Here is a 22,561-nt window from a genome sequence, read left to right as displayed (position 1 = left end):
CAAAAATATTAGTTTCATTTTCAATACAATCCCAGGCCTAGAATTGAAATGAATACTTTAAAAGAAAAATAATATGCTCTAGAATAGTTTAAAAATATGAAGGAAAAACAAGGTCCACATACCATTAAACTATTACTATTATTTGTAAAGGGAAAATCCATAAATTATATAAAAAATAAAAAATGGAAAAATATTTAGAAAAAACCCAATCCACCCCGTTTTTAATTCAGTCGGTGTCAAAGTAAAAAGTGCCATATAATTTTCCAAGGATTCAAGAAAAATCATTCGCCAAAATTGGCTAACGGTTTCTAAAATTATCCTTTGAAATTTGAAATACATTGGTTTGTTTTAGTCCGAAAGGTTGAACTTGATTCGTTTGTATTGCTCAAAATAATTTTTTGTAAAATTCAAAATAAAAAATTAGAAGAAAACAAGTAAGGACATCACCAATTGTAAAATGTCATCTACACATTCCTTATAATTCTTTTTGATACCTCCAACCAGTGCTTATTGTCCAAGGACAAGAAAGAAATCTAGTAGCTTTACTTTTTTTTTCTTACATTTTCTTGACGAAACCCAAGAAGCTTGACGAAATCTAGTAGCTTTACTTCTCACATTGGAATTCACAGTGGAAGGTGGGCCACCGGCAACGAAATGAAATGTGGGCCACCAGCAATGAAATGACCGCTCACATATCTGTCCATCCGTCCACGAGGCTGTAATTCTTGTGCTATAAGCAAGACTGGCGCCAGTCTGCCGCCAGTCTTGTCATCTTCGGGACTAACCCCGCCAACCGAGCTAAAAATCTTGGCGCCAGTCTTTGTTTACGTGAATTGAAGTAGATTCGCTTTGATACCTAAAAATGGGTACTCCGATTACAATGGAGCAAACCCAAGAAAACCCTATGTTGAAGTGGACAAGGGTTACTTTATAAATCAAATACATAATTTGGTGGTGTATGAGTACCGTCATCTTATAACTGTCGGGTTTATTTTCTGTATAGGTTTGTATTAATTGAATGAGCATTATATCTAAACAAAAAGATTAATAATCAAAACTGAAAATCTTGAATAGTTTAGGCATCACTTATTTTAAATTTTCTGTATATGTATACATATATACGTATGTATATATATTTTATTAATTATTCTGTAGCACAATATAAAAAGATGTAAAAATATTATTTTCATTTTCAATACAATCCCAGGCCTAGAATTCAAATGAATACTTTAAAAGAAAAATAATATGGTCTAGAATAGTTCAAAAATATGAAGGAAAATCAAGGTCCACATACCATTAAACTATTACTATTATTTGTAAAGGGAAAATCCAAAAATTATATAAAAAACTAATTAATGGAAAAAAATTTAGAAAAAAACCCAATCCACCCCGTTTTTAATTCAGTCGGTGTATGAATACATAATTTGGTGGTGTATGAGTACCGTCATCTTATAACGGAGGATTAACCCCCGAATAGGTGGTGTTTTATTTAGAAAACCTATTATCTGTGTTTTATCTCTTAAATTAAGTTGTGTATGGAACAATGGGTATGTAATTGGTTGTAATGGAGGAATGCCGTAAAGAGCTGGGTCATTTTTCAACCCCGTTTTTAATTCAGTCGGTGTATGAATACATAATTTGGTGGTGTATGAGTACCGTCATCTTATAACGGAGGATTAACCCCCGAATAGGTGGTGTTTTATTTAGAAAACCTATTATCTGTGTTTTATCTCTTAAATTAAGTTGTGTATGGAACAATGGGTATGTAATTGGTTGTAATGGAGGAATGCCGTAAACAGTTGGTCATTTCTTCGAAAATGGTTGCATTGTTATTCGACCCACAGCTAAAAGGGGGAAAATGGGTAGCCTGTTGTTGTAATGACAGAAACACATAAAAGGCTGGTATTTTATTGGAAAAAATCATTGTTATTATTGTATTAGGAAAAAAATGTCTGTCTACGGAAATGGGTACTCTGTTGTCATATTCCTGCCGAACCCGTCCACAGCTGGTCTTCTACAGCGGAGTAGTGCAATTCAGAAATATGCATGCCATTTGGTTCTTCTAATTTTTCCAAATAAAAATTTAGATGCAGTGCCAGCTGTGACTTATTATCGCACTAACCCAAGTTAGGTTGGTTAACCGTGGTCCGCAAAAGGATGCCTGAGAGGGGTCAAACTGCTCTTAACCACTCAGTCCATGCACTGCAAGCTCCTCCATTTAAACCCAGGTCCGTCATCCATATCTCCTCCTATAAGAGCTTCCCGAAACTAAACTTCTTCCTTGCATGCCAATTGACTTCCGCATTGGTTTCGCACAACAGCCTTCGCTATAAAGGGGCCGCTTCAGTTGTTTACCACCTGTAAGACGTAACTAGACGAAAGAATAGCTTCGTTCTGTATTTTCTAACCCCTGAACCGACCAGGCTCGTCGTACCAAAATCGTTTTCCAGACTGACTCATGGCACTTGGACGATTTCCTCAAATACATGTCCTCAACAACGGAGGCATGGTCGGCTACTTTCAAGATGAGGTGTCACCACTTCACCACATTGGAGTGAAGTGGATAGTTGAGGAAGCCCTGGTTCGGTTAGATAGGTTTCCCGGAGCGGAGTTTCCACAGTCGATGCTGGTGTCTTGCATCCCCGTTCGCAACCCCATTGCGAACGAGGAAGTATTCCGGTCGCTGGTCAAGTGGCGCCGCCGTCCACTCCCCCTTATACAGAACCTGAAGGCGTTTTACATCATGACCTACAATGCATGGTTTGCGGGCAAGGAGGAATTTGTTGCACATTTCCTGGGTCTAAAACCACTGCTCCATACCGACGTCTGGATCCTCTTCGGCGCCAACTTTGAAGACTGGTCTGTAACAAGGTTTCTGGCTGACCAGGGGTACCCCGCTAGTATGACACGCAACGTTGCCATTGCGGACAACCTTCACACCGCAACCATTTGCTGGAATCCATCAGCTGTAGAGATCACGTTTGAAGACAGAGATGCTATTGACAGCCTTGTCCTCACTGTGCGGCGCAGAAAATACCGCAGCTTTCTGAGGGTAGCTACCACGGTTGCCTCCTTAAACCTTATGTTTGGTCTTATTGTGGAACGTTTCGAGTGAAGGTTCGCAGGTACGGCGGTGTGCTTTTAATTTTTTTGTTGAAGATCATATTTGGATGGTGGGTGGTTGTTTGTTCATGGCCCTTGCTGTTGTTGGGCGTACCATGCATGGTTTTGATTGTTAGCGTATGAAGGGTAGGGGTTAGGGGATGATAATATGCAAGGCCTGAAAATTAGGAGTGCACCGTTTGTCGGATATGTAAGCGATGGTACTTAGATCCAAATATATAAGTAAGAACTTGTTTCGTCGTTCAACTCCACAAATTTTCCAATTTAACCTAACAATGCTGTGCCACATCCCAATTTGTTGTACGTAACCTTCAGCTTGTTCAGTTGCCTGGCTAAGCTGAAGTTCATATTTAACAACGCAGCGATTGCCATCCCACTGACTAATGATGTTCATCGATCAATCAATGATCCCTAGTACCTCATCCGCACACACATTTCGTGGGACAAAGGGAACAGGGCATGCCGAAAAACCACATAATGCAGAATGTCAAAATAAACCAAATACGGAAACCTAGTATGTTATATAACGCAAAATCACCATTTAAACAGTAACACTCCCCGGTTGGGCGAACTCAGTGGCACATGCGGCAACCACCGGTTGACAACGGAGGGACAAAAGGCATAAGGAGCACAGCAGTGCCAACCACAAATACAAGAGGCTGTAAACGAGCCTTAATGGCCATTCTATCCTTACGGACACCATAGTCTAGTACTGTACGGGGGGGGTTTGGAGGGAATGCAATCAACGCGAACACATTAATTCACGGTTTCAGAACCAGAAGAAGGACTACCGCCACCACAGCTACCACAGCAATGTTAAGGATGGTCACGTTCCTTTGCATGCTTCTCAGTTCAGCTATGATGGCAGACACCTCCGCCGTGGGTGTATTAGGAAAAACGGGGGCGGTACTTGACGGGGGGCGGGATCGGGAACTTCAAACCCCGTTGCTCGTGCAAACTCATCACACCAGCCAATGAACGTTCGACAGGGCCTCTGCAATACAACTACCTTAGCAATCCGAAAGTTAATGGAAGAAACAGTTCTTACGAGAACATAGCCAGGGCTTAGCGCAGCGATAGTAGTGGCAGCGCCCCTGTTTGCCTTCAGACTTCAGACACTCCGAACTGCACAGCTTCGACACAATTAATAACATGTAGCCACACCGTGCTATTGACCGACCCGGCTGAAGATGAAGAAGCCATTCGCAAAGGTTAATCTCCTCCGCGACACCGCCTAACTTTATCTCTGCGAAACACAAGGACACGGCGCTCCCACGGTGTCGACGGACAGCAGCTTTAACAAGAATTTGGGGGTTGGAGGGAATAGGTTTTCGCCAACAGTAGTCAACACATTTGTTTGCTTATTTGGGTGTGGATGAGGTTATTGCTTGGTTCAGTACTTGGAGTCTCCCATCATGTATAGTTGATGTTTCGGAACGAATACAATAAATATGAATAATCTCACTATCCTCCCCTGAGGTTGATTTAAATTTCAGTGGCATCCCATCCCATTTAACAGAAATTTCACTGACCTCCCTTACTCTATTGCGTTTTTTGGTAACAACGCAGTCCAAATCTGATTACAATATTATTTTCATGTGTGAGAAGGTATTTTTATTCCATGGATGCCCCTTTGGTCCTTGTATTGGTAGAAGATTGAAAGAAGAATAAATTATTAGAATGATTACTAAAGTTGAGGGGTTATAAGTACAAAAAAATTTTTTTGTAAGCACCGGATGTGCCAGGAAAAATGCCGAGTTTGACAAATTGTTAAGTGAACTAGTAGGTTATCTATTTAACATAAAATAAGTAAGTAATTAAACTAATTAAATGCAAGAGAGAGAGAACTAATTAAATGGAAGAAAGTCGTAATAGAGGAAACCTATGCAAAACGAATATTAGTATATCAGCTTATAAATTGTACTCACGTAAACTAATTGACAATTCCAAAAGCTGGTTGGTAATTACATTTAACGACAATAACAGAAATTTAATATGTAATGAAGGTGATTAAAAAATTATTACTGCTAGGCGGCAATAGAAGAAGTAATTTGGCGCCAATTTTTGAAAGTTAAATTTATGTATTTAACATAAATTGAATATGTGAAAGTTAAAATAAGAAAACGAAATTGCGCATGACATACCAGCTCTATATGGCAAACATTGTACCTTCTTTGTATGGGAAACATACCAGCTCTTTATAGGAAATATTGGTTAAATAGCGGACGGTGGAAAACTAGTATGTTTTGAACCAAATTTTTGTGGCAAACATACTAGCTCTTTATAGCAGCAACTACCGGCCAAGACAGAACTAGTATGGTTTTTATTTCACATAACAATAATTATATGACGGTCCCCAGAAAATTTGAACAAACAACGCATACTATACCAGCTCTTAAAAATAAAGTGGCATGTTTTGTAGTACGTTAAGTTTCAGATTTTTTTTTTGAAACATACCGAAAGTTTTATAGGGAACAAGGGTTTTGTAGCGGACGTAACTTGTAACCTAGTATGTTTTCAATTCAATTATAGTATTTAATTTTATTAGTTTTATAACAAAAGTATTACTGCTGGAAAAGCCTCACCAAATCGTGGTCCCAGTCTGTAAAGTATCACTTTGTAGTATAAGACCAGCTCTTTATGGTCTTCCTGCATTATAATAACAGAGTACCCTTTTTTCCATAAATAAATATATTTATCGGATAATATAAAAAATAAACTCGATTTACAATAAAACTGATGCTCTTTATGGCTCTCCTTTATTATAAGAAAAGAGTACCCATTTTTTCGATTACAAATTTATTTATCGGATTAAATGAAAATAAACAAGTTCTTGAATAAAACGCGAGCTCTTTTTGGCTATCGTCCATAAAATATCCATTTCATGATTTTTCCATAAGCTAATTCGGGGGAGGTTTCTGAGGGTATCCCTTATAATATATGTGTATATAATATTAATAAATTATATAAAAACATAATTACAATTGTTAATATCAATAGATTGTAATCTGCTGCCAAAGTAATTTGGCTTCCGCTTCACCCGAATCGGAATACACGCTCCAGTACCGAAACGGGTTGATTTTCCAATATGTAAATCGGGTTTGCCTCATGATGATACGCCCGTCCCCGCCACATCAATTATCCCACAAAAAGCTTGTCTTACTTGAACTTCTCATCGTTTTTCCTGTTTAGCCCATCAACGCCTCCGCCGTTGTGTAAACACACTGAACAGTGTCGGTTTAAACTTCCCCCCCCCAAAGTGTGGAATTTCGAGCGTTACAGAGGAAAAACACCAGCCCTTTATGGCATTTACCCAAACATTTGTCAACACCAGCTCTTTGTGCGTCTTCTCAATTAATGGGTTCGGGTTACGACGTTCGTGGCAGCATACGAGGAGTCAGTCTGGACAAGTTTGAAGGACGCGACCTTTTGGTTGCCATTTACCCCGCTCGTGGCAGCATACGAGGAGTCAGTGTGGATATGCATCGGACGCGACCTTTTGGTTGCCATTTACCCCGCCCGACCTGTCTGCCAAATCTGTGCTACCGGCTTCTACGAGTTGGTTGACGACCACAGGTACGAACTAACCCCTCCCTGTTTATCACTGTGGAACCTCCTTTGCTATGCGATTAACGCCCGTAAATTTACGATGTACGTGTAGTTCATGACTGTTCATCTTCCCTTGCTATCGGTGTATTGTTACGGTTCTGATGAATTGACCGTATTGACACATACGTTGGTTGGTTTGAAAAAATGTTACGGATGACAATTTTTTGACGACAGAATGTTGCGTCGTTTGCAGGAGAAGTCGCCACTTTCCCATTTCTGTTCGAACGAACGCTAAGGTTAGTCGGATGTCCAGAAACAGTGGGATATTACACCTGATCTATCATTTTTGGATTTTATGAGGAAGTAGTTTTTGTTTGAAGTTTACTCCATTCTTGGGGCTTTCAGGGATTCACTAAACTGTGCCCAGTAAAAGGAGTTAACCGGTCATGGCCAACGTACAAAAACGGAGTTCAGGAACCTCCATCCTCTCCCTTCCGACCGAGGTGCTATCCGAGGTGCTTGCACGTGTCGCGTCTTCTTCATCCACTGATCTTTTCCGGGCAAAACTGTGGTTCGTTCTGCTATGGATGATACTAACTGGAAGAGGCGTATTGTTGTTTCATTCTGTGCTTTTAGTTGTAGTTTAATGGATCATTTCTATTATTTTGCAGCTGTAAGTTGTTCAACGAAGTTTCCGACGCAAAGAACATTTACCAGCGGGTGTCCCTCGACAGGTTTGAAATCGTTCCGTGGCAAAAAAACCACAAAGTGTCGAGGTTCTTGAAGAAGTGCAGACAAAGCAAAAATCCAGAAGCCTTGTACCGAAAAGGAGTGGTAAGTTGGGTTGCTTTGGAACGTAAGACGCAATAGTTATGGGAAAATTCGGTAATGTTTTAAATGGAATAGTAATGAACTAACATTCCATAACCATACTTGAGTTACAAAATTTCTACACCAAGCTCACATCATCTCTTTCATTTGAACTTCAATGTGATTTTGGTCAGCACACTTCACCCAAAAGATTGGCCTACAACAGGTTACTGCAGCTTTGGGCCCCAGTAAATAACTGTTGTCTCGCCGCCACTGTTCTGCCTGCACTTTTAAACTTTTTCGTTACTCATACATTTCGCAAGACTGTAATATCAACCTTGGAACTGCTTAGGTTGATTTTTTTTCGGATAAGCACGAGGACTCAGCATTGGAAAACCTGGAAGAAGCTGCTAATTCAGGCCATGCCGATGCTGCATATGCGTTGGGAATAATTTACATCTTTGTTGGTGGGGACGAGTTCAAGCGCAAAGGTATGAGACTGCTCATGAAATCCAGACTTCTTCAAGGCAGAGTGAATCTTTGCCGTCAGAATTTGCGAGCGCTGCTGAGGATGATATGGGTCAAGAATCCTGTGTTTCTAAACCCAACGCCCATTTGTTGTGCCATGACACATGAAAGGAAAACATCTTCATGGCCTATGCATCCCGATGAAGTGGAGGAGAGTACATGTGAAGGGTGCGCTTGCGATGAAGAAATTCGAGCAATTTGTGCTGCCCTGCCATATCGTTAGTGTGTAAGATTGAATGTTGACAACACATCGTTACGCTTTTTTTATGTTTGCCAACTGAATTGACCGCTACTTCTTACTCTCTTAATATTACTGGTATGAAAACATAAACAGCTTAGCTTGGCCCTTGTATGTTCTGACATTTTCTCGACAAAACGCCGTTGTAGACAAACGTGTATGAAATGTAAGAATAAAGGATGATAGTTAGAAGGTAAAGAGGGAACTCCTCAGCAGTGATCTACGTGACGGATACTGTAGTGAAGTGAGAAGTTTACTAAGTACAAACGAAATGGTGGTTGATTAGATACTGCAAAACAATTTACTTATGGAAAAAAGGGTACTGTGTTCTTATAATGGAGGCAAGCCATAAAGAGCTTGTCTTTTAAGACAATGTGATACTACGATGAATAGACCACGATTTGATTTATGAAATTATCCAAAGAAAATTGCTGAATGATTTTGTCAACTTAATTAATTAATTATTATACATATTCATATAATGCATTATATAATTATGCTAATCTTTAATTTTATATTACTATATACACATATATATTATAATTATATGCACATATAAAATACATTTATAAATATATTTAAATAGTAATATGTAAATATATACTATAACAGTATTTATAATATACATTTATAAAAAATTTTAATTAATGTATAATATACTGTATAGTGATATAATATATTAGTATAATTATACAATGCATAACAAAAAATATATAATAATGACATAATTTTCTTTGCATAATTTGATAATCCAAATGGTGGTCCCAGTCTGTAAAGTATCACTTTGTAGTAAAAGACCAGCTCTTTATGGTCTTCCTGCATTATAATAACAGAGTACCCTTTTTTCCAGAAATAAATATATTTATCGGATAATATAAAAAATAAACTCGATTTACAATAAAAGTGATGCTCTTTATGGCTCTCCTTTATTATAAGAAAAGAGTACCCATTTTTCCGTAAACAAATTTATTTATCGGATGAAATGAAAATAAACAAGTTGTTGAATAAAACGGGAGCTCTTTTTGGCTATCGTCCATAAATTATCCATTTCATGATTTTTCCATAAGGACATTCGGGGGAGGTTTCTGAGGGTATCCCTTATAATATATGTGTATATAATATTAATTAATTATATAAAAGCATAATTACATTTGTTATTATATAGATTGTAATCTGCTGCCAAAGTTATTTGGCTTGCGCATAACCCGATTCGAATACACGCTCCAATACCGAAACGGGTTGATTTTCGAATATGTAAATCGGGTTTGCCTCCCCTCCACGCCCGTCCCCGCCTCATCAATTATCCCACAAAAAGCTTGCCTTTCGTGAACTTCTCATCGTTTCTCCTGTTTAGCCCATCAAAAGCTCCGTTGTTGTGTAAACACACTTTTCAGTTTCGGTTAAAGCTTTCCCCCCCCTTTCTGAAATTTGGAGCTTTTCGAAAAGTTTTTCGCGGCAAGGTCGAAGAAGAAGTAGATTTATCGCGTTCGCTTCCTCTGTTGCTCAAAGTACTCAACAATTGAATCGCATCCCGGAGCAAGCATAGGCAGTAACATGGAGGCCTGTATGAGTCTTCCAGTGTATGCAGGCATGTGGGTCGACGTAGAAGCTCTCGCTGGTGAGTGTATTGATATCACGGAATATCTGAATGCCCAAAATTTGTTAAATTTGATGGCAAATAATGACAAGTGCTATGATGCGATGGTTAGGGAATTCTATGCTAACTGTAGGGCAAATAAGCAGAAGTCAGTTCTGCGTTCAGTCGTTAGGAATGTAGAAGTGTCAGTGTCTACCGAGGTTTTGTGTTCAGAGTTTGGGTTGGTTGACAGTGGATACACTGTTGACTATAAACGGATTAGCGCAAAGAATGTAGATAAGGTTGCTGTGAAGGGGTACAATGACCTAGAATTTCTTGGAGAGATTAGGCAAAATGGTGACAGAGTTATGAACACGGGGAAAAAAACTAAGTTTTATACGCCGTATATGAAAGTGTTGCCACGGCTGTTACATCTGATAATAACTCATAACATTTTACCCAAAGCCGGAAGTATCACTTCCATTAGTGCATTAGAAAGAGTTATATTGTGGCATATGTTACACAAACAACCCGTCAACATAGCCAATTTGATCATTGCAACAATGCTCAACAGGATTAGGAAGATTAAGAGCAGGGAGAATAAGAGAACACATCTCCCATTTGGTATGTTGCTGACCAGGCTCTTTAGGCGCTTTAATGTGCCATTCTTGGCTGACCATGTTGACAGAGGATTTTACGCCCAAAATATGGGAGTATCGTACTTCAAAAAACTGGCATTCAAAGCTGAAGATGGTGGTTGGATGTGGAAGAAATCCTATACCTCTGATGCTGTCATTGGTGAGACTGGGGACGCGAATAGAAAAGTTGAATAAATAAATAAGATGGATAAGGGGGGAAGTGTGCTGGGGTCGAGGTGGGGCCGGTTGTGGGGGAAAAGGCACACCTTCAAGATGTTGTCATACTGTCTGAACAAACCAGAAAAGGGGCAAGTGTATGTGACAAAGTTATTTTACTCCTTTTTGTTTCTTCTTCTCGATGGCAACACAGGAGCATAACCCAATATTTGTATGACTAGGTTGCAGATAAAGTGACACAAATTTTACAAAGGGTTGGTGCCATCGAAGTGAAGGACCGCGGAATTGAGAAATTGCCATTTCTACGAGATGTAAGACATGCTCTTGCGCTCTCCTGTAATCCCCTTTATATATGCTAATACCTTTATTGTCCAGTGTCTACCACAAGCTTCCGGCGTAGCACCTGATGAATTGAAAGAAGCCGTACGCTTTCATGTCAGAGAACTCGTCCCGCAGATGTATGTTAAAGTATCGGTATTTTCTTTGGCTAACACTGATCTCGCTTTCATCTGATTATTGTAATCATCTCAATCATTGTTCACAGCTGTGTGAGTACACTAGATAGGCAGCATCTCTTTGATATTACAAGAGAAGAACTGGAGGAAGTGATGCTTCAGGACACACTAATCAGTGACAAAGTAAGTTTTTTATGCGATTGCACAGGCCTACCTTGTTCACTAATCTCGCTAAAAATTGTCCACTCGATGTTGAATGTTTGAATTTGTTCCATTCTCTGAAGGTTGTGACCCAGTACCTTCACTTACTCCAGAAAGAATATAAGCAATTCGTTTTCTTCAATCCTATGTTTTGGGTACGTAACGAAAATTATTATATGTGCTGTTGTGCCTTGCAAAATGTGGACCTAATACTTGCTTCTCAATCACTTGGTTGTAGCTTAAATGCGTCTTAGACTATCCATGCATATCTCCCGCAACCAAAAAGACATTCGTTGATCAAAGCAATGACGACTATCAGTCAAATCCTGAAAAGGTAAACATTAGCTATCATTCTCGCCTTAACATTCTTATACAATATGAGTAGCAGCTGCATGTTAGTGGAATTGGATTTAGCCTAACATGCCTTAGCTTTTAACACATTTTGGTAACATTGCTTGTTGTATGCGATTGCAGATTTTTTTCCCAATCATTTATTCAAATCATTGGTTGCTCATGATTGCACATGTCAAGGACAAACAGGTGTACATTGTTGATTCTATGGACAATTACAAAACCATCTACCAAGGTTTGATGCAATCTGTGGTGAGTATACTCCAAAAGCGTACCTTAGCTTCGTTTCCGAAGAAGGCAACATTTTTCTAACATTCGAAACCTGCTGTATTTATTTCCTTTTTTAGGAATGGATTTTGATGGAAATTTTCCACGAAAATCAACCCTGGACATTTATTCTTGTAAAACACAAACTAAAACAGACAGACGGGGCGAGTTGCGGGGTTTTCACTTTGAAGTTTGCGCAATGTTGGGCAAAGGGGTGTCGGCCAGAATTTGTGAGTGCACACATTGACAACCCCTTGTGGCAAGCTGACTCTATTGCGTCTGACATTGTTTCTGAATGTATGTACAGCTTGATGTTGTCATTGCTAGAAAATTTATTGCCTGGGAGATCGCTTTGGGTAAACTTGCGGACCCGTTCGCTTATGCTGCTTTCCTGATAGAAAATAAACAGGCACATGAGGCTGTAACCAGAGGAGATTTGCAAGATGATGCTACCAAGGATGTGGGCCATCACGAAACAGGGAACGGTACATTATGTCTCGCCTTTACTGTAATTGGTTCGTTGCATATGAAGGCAATATTAAATTTTAAATTCTTTAGGGCTGTAGCAAATTATTGGTACGAAATTAATCATTGTATAAAGGAAACCATAAAAAGTGTATGTACCTCTGTTCCGATGCATCTCCTTGTGACAACATTGTAATAAATCCTCGGCCCCAGAACTTTGCTTTACACTTTCCAATTCCTCTTGTTTGATTTCTCATTATGACATTCAAATTTGATCTCACAAAACAATCCATGTGCTGAAATGCTGTATGCCTTCAATTTTTCCCCAGCCGAAGGTACAAGGGTGAAAAAAACCCGCCAGAACTTGCGCCCAGCAATGATTCAAAGAAGAAGCTTCTTATTCTTGATTTGAATGGAGTGCTTCTGGGCAGTGCATTTACAAGGATGACCAGAAATCGGGACTTTAACTTCAGACCACATTGCTGTGAATTTTTGCAGGTCTGTCTGTCATATTTTGAGGTGGCTGTTTGGTCATCAAAGCTAAGGTATCCGCCAACCTATATTTCAATTACTTGATTAACTAGAACGTCCACAAGTTTTTCTGTTGTTCCCTTAATTCAAGACAGTTGTGTTTTCTGCAGCCACAACATTCAACCAGTGTTGGACAGTCTATCCAAAAAAATGAATGAACGTTTGGAGCAGAGACTGTTATTTGTTTGGGTGAGATGTCATTCACAAATTACTTCGATTGTGTGTAGTCAGTCCGTGTGTAAGACTTCTGATAAATCAAAGTCGGGAACAATCAATATTGTGCAGGATCAGTCGCGGTGCACTATGACACAAACCAGGCTTAGGGAAAATCCAGACAAAACAGTGATGTTTAAGGACCTGAAACGTGTGTGGGGAGAATATAAGTCGTACAACAGCTCTAACACGATATTAGTCGATGATTCTCCGTATAAATCCGTCCTTAATTCTGTAAGTGCACCATACGGGAACTGATCGTTATGTTGTATATGTTCCAGTATGCACAAACAACATGATCAGGCCTAACTGTTTCCATATTACTCGTTCTTCAGCCGTACAATGCCATCTTCCCCACCTCTTATACATGTTACACTGTAGAAGACAATTATTTGGGTAAGACCTGGTCTTTTTGGCTTTGAAATGTGGCTTTTGCTACGGAAGAGCATCCGTTCAAAGATTGGCCTGACACAAAACTTATTTGCAGATCCTGAAGGAGATTTTGTAGGACACCTGAAGAAATTGGCCCGTGCTGATAATGTACAAGATTTCATTAAGCAAAACCGTTTTGGACAATCACCCGTAACAGAAGGCAGTGTGGATTGGAACTTTTATGTTAATGTTGTCAGCAAGCTTGGACTGCAGAACACAGCAAAGCAAGTGACGCGCAAACGGGAAGCCCCAAACATATATCCTCCGGAGGTATTTAGATGCATTCATGTTCAGGACTATGTTGACAATAGTTCATTTCATTTTTTTGATAGCTAAAATTGCGTCTGATCATATGCACAGACCAAGAAAAAAAGGAAAATTTGAAAGCATGAGGAAGATCAGTTTATGGGCCGTTCACTGTACGGAAGCTTCTCCAAACCATTGGAAGGAGAGAACCTATCTTCTGATGGGACACACAGGTTAAAAACTTTTGTGCTTTAGTCAGACACTGGGGCTGTCTAATTCATATATGTTGGTACTACTTTCTTCCCTTCTGTTTTTGTTTGCAAAGGGCCATCGCTGAGTTTTTTTATGCAAATTCTAAAAATGTCGAAGTTGGGAATGACGTATGTTGTATGCAGGTTCCCGAATGCACATGAGGAAAAATTATCAGATAATGCCTTTAATTGCTGTCAAATGCAGGATGCGTCAGCCATATACTTCAGACCACATTGGCATGTAGTAAGTTTAGCCTGTTTTCATTCTAATTGTTTGTTGGCAACTTATCGTCTAAACATTAAGGATCTAAATGTCACTCACTAAATCTGCCCGTCTGGTTAACCTCTCGGATACGTGCAATACTAACAGTTGGTCAGGGAGCAATGGTTGACATTAATTGAGCTAGGCTCCTTGCTTTGCGTCTGTACCAAAATAAAGTCCAGCAATGGAATCTTCAAACCCAACACGAAGTCTGTATGAGTAATGTATTCCTTTAGCTAACCCCTGGTTGAATATGTCATTCGATAGGGAAAATTAGCTGCTGGACTAGGAGCTTAAGATTGCCTCACTTTTGAATGGGGATGTCTATGCTGCTGACAGGCTTGGAGAACTTACAATACATTTCTGGGCCTGTATTGATGCATTCGTTGTACAAATTGGAATACGTTATTGAAGGGATGCACATGACGCAGGCACAGATGTTTCCCATCATGCAAATATATATGTCCATATATTTATAATATATATGTGTATGTAGTAATAATATATTATATAATTATATTTGTTATTACAAATATAGTAATATATACTAAAAATTATACTTATTAATATATAATATTCTCTAGAATTATAAAAAATATTAGTACAATTACACAGTGTATTAAATAAAAATATATTATAATTTTTTATATAAATAAATAAACTAATTCTAAATTTTTTGGGATAATTTCATAAACCAAATAGCGGTCACTTCTGTAATGTATCACTAAACCATAAAAGGCCAGTTCTTTATTACCTTCCTCCATTATAAGAACAATGCACCCATTTTTCCATTAATAGATTCATTTATCGGATAAAATATATGATAGCTCGTTTTGCAATAAAACCCCAGCTTTTTATGGCTTTTCTCCAATATAACAACAGAGTACCCTTTTTCATAAAACAATTTTTTTATCCAATAAAATTAAAATCAATCAGTAAATTATACTAAAATGTATATTATAATTTTTTATATAAATAAATAAACTAATTCTAAATTTTTTGGGATAATTTCATAAACCAAATAGCGATCACTTCCGTAATGTATCACTTTCCCATAAAAGACCAGCTCTTTATTACCTTCCTCCATTATAACAACAATGCACCCATTTTTCCATTAATAGATTCATTTATCGGATAAAATATATGATAACTCGTTTTGCAATAAAACCCCAGCTTTTTATGGCTTTTCTCCAATATAACAACAGAGTACCCTTTTCCATAAAACAATTTTTTTTCCAATAAAATTAAAATCAATCAGTAAATTATACTAAAATGTATATTATAATTTTTTATATAAATAAATAAACTAATTCTAAATTTTTTGGGATAATTTCATAAACCAAATAGCGGTCACTTCCGTAATGTATCACTTTCCCATAAAAGACCAGCTCTTTATTACCTTCCTCCATTAATCTAACAATGCACCCATTTTTCCATTAATAGATTCATTTATCGGATAAAATATATGATAACTCGTTTTGCAATAAAACCCCAACTTTTTATGGCTTTTCTCCAATATAACAACAGAGTACCCTTTTCCATAAAACAATTTTTTTATCCAATAAAATTAAAATCAATCAGTAAATTATACTAAAATATATATTATAATTTTTTATATAAATAAATAAATTAATTCTAATATTTTTGGGATAATTTCATAAACCAAATAGCGGACACTCCCGTAATGTATCATTTTCCCATAAAAGACCAGCTCTTTATGACCTTCCTCCATTATAAGAACAAGGCACCCATTTTTCCATTAATACATTTATTTATCAATCAGTTCTCTAGTAAAACCCCTTTTCCAATAAAACACCGGCTCTTTATCGATTTCCTCCACTATGACACAGAGTACCAATATCCCATACTTACTAATTCACTTATCGGATAAAATTTAATTGAACACGGTTTGCAATAAAACACCAGCTATGTATGGCCACTTTATTTGTTCGATAAAATCGGATCGATATTATACTTGAGTGCCATTTACCCGTTAGCATAGAATGCAAAGCAAGAAACTAACCTATTGCAGGTTAAAACTCCGTGTTAAGACAAATTGTTTCGGATACGTCAAGACACCCAATTCATAAACTCTCGCGATACATAAATTTAATTACCACAAATAAAATATTTCAATCTTTTTTCATTTATTTCTAATGACTGCATACCATGGATCACTGTACGCTACTCATAACCAACCACAAATCTTCTCTTAACTCTCGACCACATGAAGATTGTGGTACTCGTTATCCCCATGGCAACGTCTCCCCGCACCAATAGACAGCGAGTTTGCTCGGTTGAACTTTGCTTTCCCTTCCTCTAATGAAACTCATAGATACACACCAACCGCTTGCCTTACTATGGCAGCTTTTGGACTCTCTGTCTCCGTCTTCTACATTTTAGGCTACGACGACGTCCATCCGACTATGACACCGCCTAAAACATGGCCCTTTCCACAAAATGCCGCTACTTTGTCTCTCTATCTTGCCACCTTCATCGAACCTCAACTTTATTCATGTCCAACCTCCTGTGCGTGTTCGCTTTCCGCATAATTTGATGACGGACAACGTTGGCATCATCCAGAACCAAAGACAGTGCTACTTTGCGCCGCTCCTGCTCCGAATTGTACTGCACCCATAAATTTGTTACTATCTCCATCGTTCGCAACCAATGCAAGCATACACACTTACTGTTACAGCATATGACGCCATTCCTTTTTCCTTACCTGATTCCATTTCCAGCTTCCAATTCCACTTGATAACATATCCATGTACTTCAGCATGAATAACCCACAATCCCACCTGCATTACAAACCATAACCACATATATAGACAACCGTTGCTGAACTATGGAAAAAACTTCCAAACCTATGCACATGCAACTTACGCATTCCGTTGCTGTGGACATGTGGCTGCAGCTTTTATTTTGTACAGCCAAAGGCATGACGAATACTGCCCCTCCAAACCATAAGTCAGCGCTGCTTCCAACCTTTCAATCTGACGGCCATACAAGAAAAACATATGCAATTTTAAGTTTACTGCCACCAATTGTAAAGGTGATGGTCGTGTTCATGAAATGTTTGACAAACCAACTTAGTTTACCACTGTCTCCACGGAGCTGCGCCTATTCATTTCCGTTTGCTCGTCTCCTCTCATTGAATCATAAATTAATACTTCTTCGCTTCCCATGTCCACCACACACATATACCAATGCTCATCGTGCCACATTGGCACGAATATCTGAAGCATAGCAGCGGTTAGTTAGTCATCATCATGGCAATCTGTATCTATTCCATTATGCTACATAACAGGGCAGCTGCTCGTACCTTCTCACACTTTTTTATATTACCTCCTACTTTACATTCCTGTAGATATGTACAGTACAGCTCGTCTACTGATTTGTTGAACTCCAAAATCTCTTGCTACAACACGACAGTAAAATATGACATTTTAATATGAATGTACGTACTCACAAGCCCCTAACTTTGGCCGAACACTTGTACCTGAAACCAAGTTGGCATGAACCACCATCGCATTGACTGATCGTCAGGACGCCTTTGCTGCCTTGCTATTTTCATCGCACAATAGCAATTGATTATCTGCACCAAACTCAAGTCACATCACTTCGTCCTCCGTGAAACAGTCCACACAACACCACCCAATTTCAATCCCTCGATTTACTCACATCACATGCCATGGGTTTTTCAGGAAGCAACGACCCCATTGCATCCTGACTTGTTGTCTGCCCCTTAATTGACACCAGTACTTCCCTGTCATTACAACAGCGTACATTAATCTTTTCCCTATGTGTATTACGGTTTCATAATCTACAAACTTGATATCATCATTTTCAATGACTCGAGTTAAAACGGCCAGAGTAGGTTCGGTCTTCCTCACTAATACAACCAGCAATCACGGTTTCAATGACTCAATCGGTCCTTAGGGTCATTGAGTTAGCCTAAGGCGGTTATGTACTCACCATAAGGGTCATTGAGTTATCATTGTACTTCGATTCTCAAACTTCTGGAATACTCACCTTTTATTCTATATGCAACCATGTTACCTACCCTTGCTTTTTATATAAGGTGGCATGATTGACAGCACACAAATTGTAAGTTTTATGGTCACTTGTAAACCAATTTTAACTGTTTCGAAGATTTTCGTTCCTATGCCCTCTCCCCTATGGGGATAATCATACTACATATTTAGTCAACCTTATAATTGCAAATACTTTTCTGTCCCCTTTCCCATTGCAATTTCAAATAGAGGATAAAACAAAATAGAACTGTTGATTTAACAAATCCATGATCCAGTACATACCCTTGCGACAGCTGAGTGTCAAACAAGAACTTCAGTATTTTTGCTCGTCCCTCACTCAATTTTTCCCCGATAGATGCCAGCCTCGTTTCCTGCTACCACAAAAATATGTCATCTTTCATTGTCTATAATTTCCCATACTTTAGTAATTCTGGAACGTTGGAATACTCACCTTTGCCAATAAAGCAACGATCTTCGTTTGACACTTGTTCATCACACTGCTATCCATCTGTACATAAAACTACAATTTATACTTTACTTTTCTAATGCTAGAAATACCTTGGCACAAACCGATGCATACCTTTATTCTTTTACCTTGCCTTCTGTTTTGTTTGTCTTCCCCCACAGGCTTCTCCGTATTGTCCATCCTTAGTCTCTTTCTACTCCTCCACTTTGTAATTTTCGATGCACTCTTTTCACCCATTACAGTACTATTCGTAGTGACTCTATCATTTTCACTCCTGCTTTTGGACCTAACATCTGGCGTTGTAGGACTAAATTTATGTAACTCACTCCCTCTTTTAACATTACCGCGCCAATCGTCCTTCTGCCCACCCTCCACACCAAGTGCCCGGTTTGTTTTGCACACCCTTCCACTTTCATACATGCTCCTCAGCCTTTCAAAACGACATTCAATCATTGCTTCCATTCTACCAATACTATCATTCACATCTTTATTACCACATTCAATTTCAATCAGTCTTCTATCAATGTCTTCTCTACAGCTTATGTTATTGTAAAACTGCACATTGCCCTGTCACTACAACTCTTCAGTTTTGTACTACTAGTAACGTCACAAAATGCAGATTGCAATTTCAACAACAATTCACACGAAAGGATTTTACATTACCTGTTCCCCCTCAAATATGTGATTCCTCCTCAATATTCGCACGCTTTCATTAATCTCGTACCTTCCCCAAAATCTTAGCCTCGACCCTCTCGGCTGGAACTTGCGAAACTCGTCCTCACCCTCGATATAGAATCGTTCCAGATAGTAAATCTGCACGGACAAAAACGCCTACCATCATTTACAGGTCTTTTCTATCAAAGTTTAATTTCATTATTCCAGCAATTCCTATCTCTAATACAAAATGGTGCGTCTTTCTTATACCATCAAGAAAAGTGCACATCCCGCTATTCCGTTGCCGTCTCTATCACGGATGCTCTTCACCAAATTGTCAAGTATGAATTTCGACCAGTTCAAATTTTCCATATTCTCCTCTGTAGCCACTACAGCCACCAGAGACCGGCTCACTGTGTCATCCAAACTTGGTGCTAACAACCTACCAACAACAAACAATACGAACTTCACTTTGAATTCTAAGCCTTCGTTATGCAAACTACATATATTGTGCCTCAATTCCTCCGCTACAATTTCACCACTATTTATTCTGATATTCAATTCTCTTTCCAACTCTGTATCCATCTCTTGCCTTCACTTTTCGCTTTCAATATCTTTCCCACGGCTGCTCAAACCAAGTACACATTCCACATCCTCGGCTGTCACCTGTAGACAGTACCCATGAACGTTCAGTGTCCTCCGATCTACATCAAAGTTATCCACCAGCCACTTCAACATCTCTTCGTCAACCTCTACTCCCTTCACATTCAAAATTGACCCGAATCCAAACTCTCTGACAGCCTGCCGCTTGCCTAAGTGGGCGAGGTGAATGGTTCACTTTTTGCACTTTGGAGAGCATTGTCTTTTCTCTGGATTCCTCAGGTGTGCTGTTGGATGTATCTCTTTTCCGCGTTTGACAGGCTTTTACTTGGGCTTTCAAATCCTCAATTCTTTGGGCCTTCTCAAGAGCCTCTGTAAATGTATTAACTTGAACTGCCGCTAATGCCTGCTGGATTTCCAAATTTAGTCCTTGTATAAATCGTCTTATTCTCCGTCGCTCCGTAACCACCAATTCGGAAGCGAATTTAGACAGTCTAGTAAATTTGGTCTCATATTCGGCCACACTTAGGGTTCCCTGACGCAACCCAATAAATTCGTCCTCTCTCCTTTCTTGGACTAAAAGTGGGAGATACTTTTCGTTAAATTCCCTTACAAAGTTCGCCCATGTCCATACCGTCTGTTCTCTTTCCCACTTGGATTTAATTACATTCCACCACGCGCGGGCTGGTCCTTCGAATTGAAATACAACAAAATTTACTTGTCTTTGCTCCGTGTAATTCAAAGCCGCGAAGATATTAATCATTGCCTCCAACCACTGCTCAGCTATATCTGGATCAGGCCCTCCTTGAAATTTCGGAGGTAGAAACTTTTGGAACCTCTCAAGAGCCTTATCATCTCCGATCTCAGGATTCCGGGGTTGATTCACTGGCATTTGACCTTGTTGATCTACCAGTCGTGCTAGGATATTTGTCATTTGTTGCATTGCCGTCGCCATTTGATCTCCAGCCCTCGGTCCCTGTTCTTGCTCGGCCACTGTTTCTCTTTCTTCTCTCGGTTCCTAAGCTTGCCTAGCTCCACGGCCACGACTGCGTCTCCCGTCCATATATATGTTTCCCTTTTTCTTTTCTTTTCTTTTCCCCCCAAAAAGGTAATTGAGTAATGAAACACAGTAAATCGACTATTGTAACAAATTCTAGCTTTCCAAATACACAAATAAATATATACGCACATAACACGCCATATCAAGAAGACGGATAAGCAAATACAAAAATACATATCAAGTTGGACAGATAATCATGTACACACAGGTATACTGACGTCATGTAGTAAAAATATACAGGTAAATCAAAAGGAAAAAGTGAAGTCGTCCCAGTATCAGCCCGCCCGGTCTCTCACGTCACTTACTATCCAAACTAGATGTCCCTGACCTCTTGTGCTCATTCTAGTCAGACAAAGCCTGTTCATGTTCCCAAAATGCAAGTCTCAAGTACTTAGCAGCGCCGCAACTCGAGAGTACTCAGGCACGAGAATCCGAAATAAGATAATTCACATCTTGAGCTGCAGTCTCAAGAGTAAACTATCTACAATCGGAATTCCTACCTGACATACCTATCTATGGTCTTCAAATACCATGAGAAAGATTTAAGGCCTATCACATTCGCAATTCATAGCTTCACTTAGTCCCTACTTATTCACCACTTAGTCCAGGGTCACTCCGCGCAGAGACCACGCGAAGCAGCTATAGGTTTTATCCCTCAATCGCTTAACTTTCAAGTCAAATCGAATCCCACAGTCCGGCATCCTAAACTTCAAACCTAGGATAAACTACAGAGATCTAAAGCCTAAGCTCTGATACCACCTGTGACGGCCCCACCTCCCCCTAGGGCGTACCCCAGGGTTCAGCGGGTCGCCTGCCCGGCTCTCGCCGGGACTCAGTCGTTCCTTAATCAAATCCAGAATAAATCACAAGAATAAATAGGGCAGCAATCCAAATTTAAAACGGAACTTATATACATTGCTATCTCAAAAGAAAGTACAGCCATCAAATGTACAAAGGTTCTCACTTCACCATACAACCAGCCCGTGCCAAGCACTAGGGCGAGAACCATTACAAAAGAAACAAAAGACCTAGACTAGGCTAGTCTATGCTCTCATCCTGCTCACCGTCCCCTGTTAAGGAAAACAAAACTAAAGGGGTGAGCTAAAAGCTCAGTGAGGTTCCGAACAGAAAATCAGACAATCAATTCAATACATTAAACATGGAGTATCAATAATTCAAGAAACATTTACAATGGAAAGCGATAGTAACATTCATTGAAAGGATACGGCCCACATGGAGCTATTTGCTTGTTCGTTCGTTCCCCTGACTTTTCCCCTTATTCCTCCAATCGTTTAAAATTACATTTTTGTAAGTAGAATTCCTCGTTCATCCTTTTGTTCGTTCATCCCTTTTCCGGACATTGGCCGGACTCCACCCATCCGGACGTGGCCGGACTACAAGGTAATACTCGAGTATACCAAATTCACCCAG

The 22,561-nt window shown here is 39.2% G+C and overlaps 1 protein-coding gene across 1 annotated transcript; it reads left to right on the top strand.

The window, feature by feature from the left end:
* Positions 1 to 7,118: 7,118 nt before the first annotated feature.
* LOC113756427 (putative F-box protein At1g67623) lies at positions 7,119 to 8,233 on the top strand. The gene is made up of 3 exons (XM_027300109.1): positions 7,119 to 7,243; positions 7,344 to 7,506; positions 7,835 to 8,233. The coding sequence occupies exons 1-3, from the start codon at positions 7,119 to 7,121 to the stop codon at positions 8,231 to 8,233; spliced, it is 687 nt and encodes a 228-aa protein (XP_027155910.1).
* Positions 8,234 to 22,561: the final 14,328 nt, after the last annotated feature.

The sequence above is a fragment of the Coffea eugenioides genome, unplaced genomic scaffold (assembly GCF_003713205.1).
Source record: "Coffea eugenioides isolate CCC68of unplaced genomic scaffold, Ceug_1.0 ScVebR1_2310;HRSCAF=3315, whole genome shotgun sequence".
Classification (NCBI taxonomy): domain Eukaryota; kingdom Viridiplantae; phylum Streptophyta; class Magnoliopsida; order Gentianales; family Rubiaceae; genus Coffea; species Coffea eugenioides.
The sequence above is the reverse complement of the archived record's forward strand: the minus strand, read 5'-3'. Positions and strand labels throughout refer to the sequence as shown.

What these genes read in the sequence shown, in the direction of transcription:
- LOC113756427 (XM_027300109.1), top strand. Translation starts at nt 7,119, where the DNA reads ATGGCCAACGTACAAAAACGGAGTTCAGGAACCTCCATCCTCTCCCTT. An exon ending in CTTTTCCGGGCAAAACTGTG is followed by an intron (nt 7,244 to 7,343) that starts GTTCGTTCTGCT and finishes ATTATTTTGCAG; the next exon opens with CTGTAAGTTGTTCAACGAAG. An exon ending in CCTTGTACCGAAAAGGAGTG is followed by an intron (nt 7,507 to 7,834) that starts GTAAGTTGGGTT and finishes GGAACTGCTTAG; the next exon opens with GTTGATTTTTTTTCGGATAA.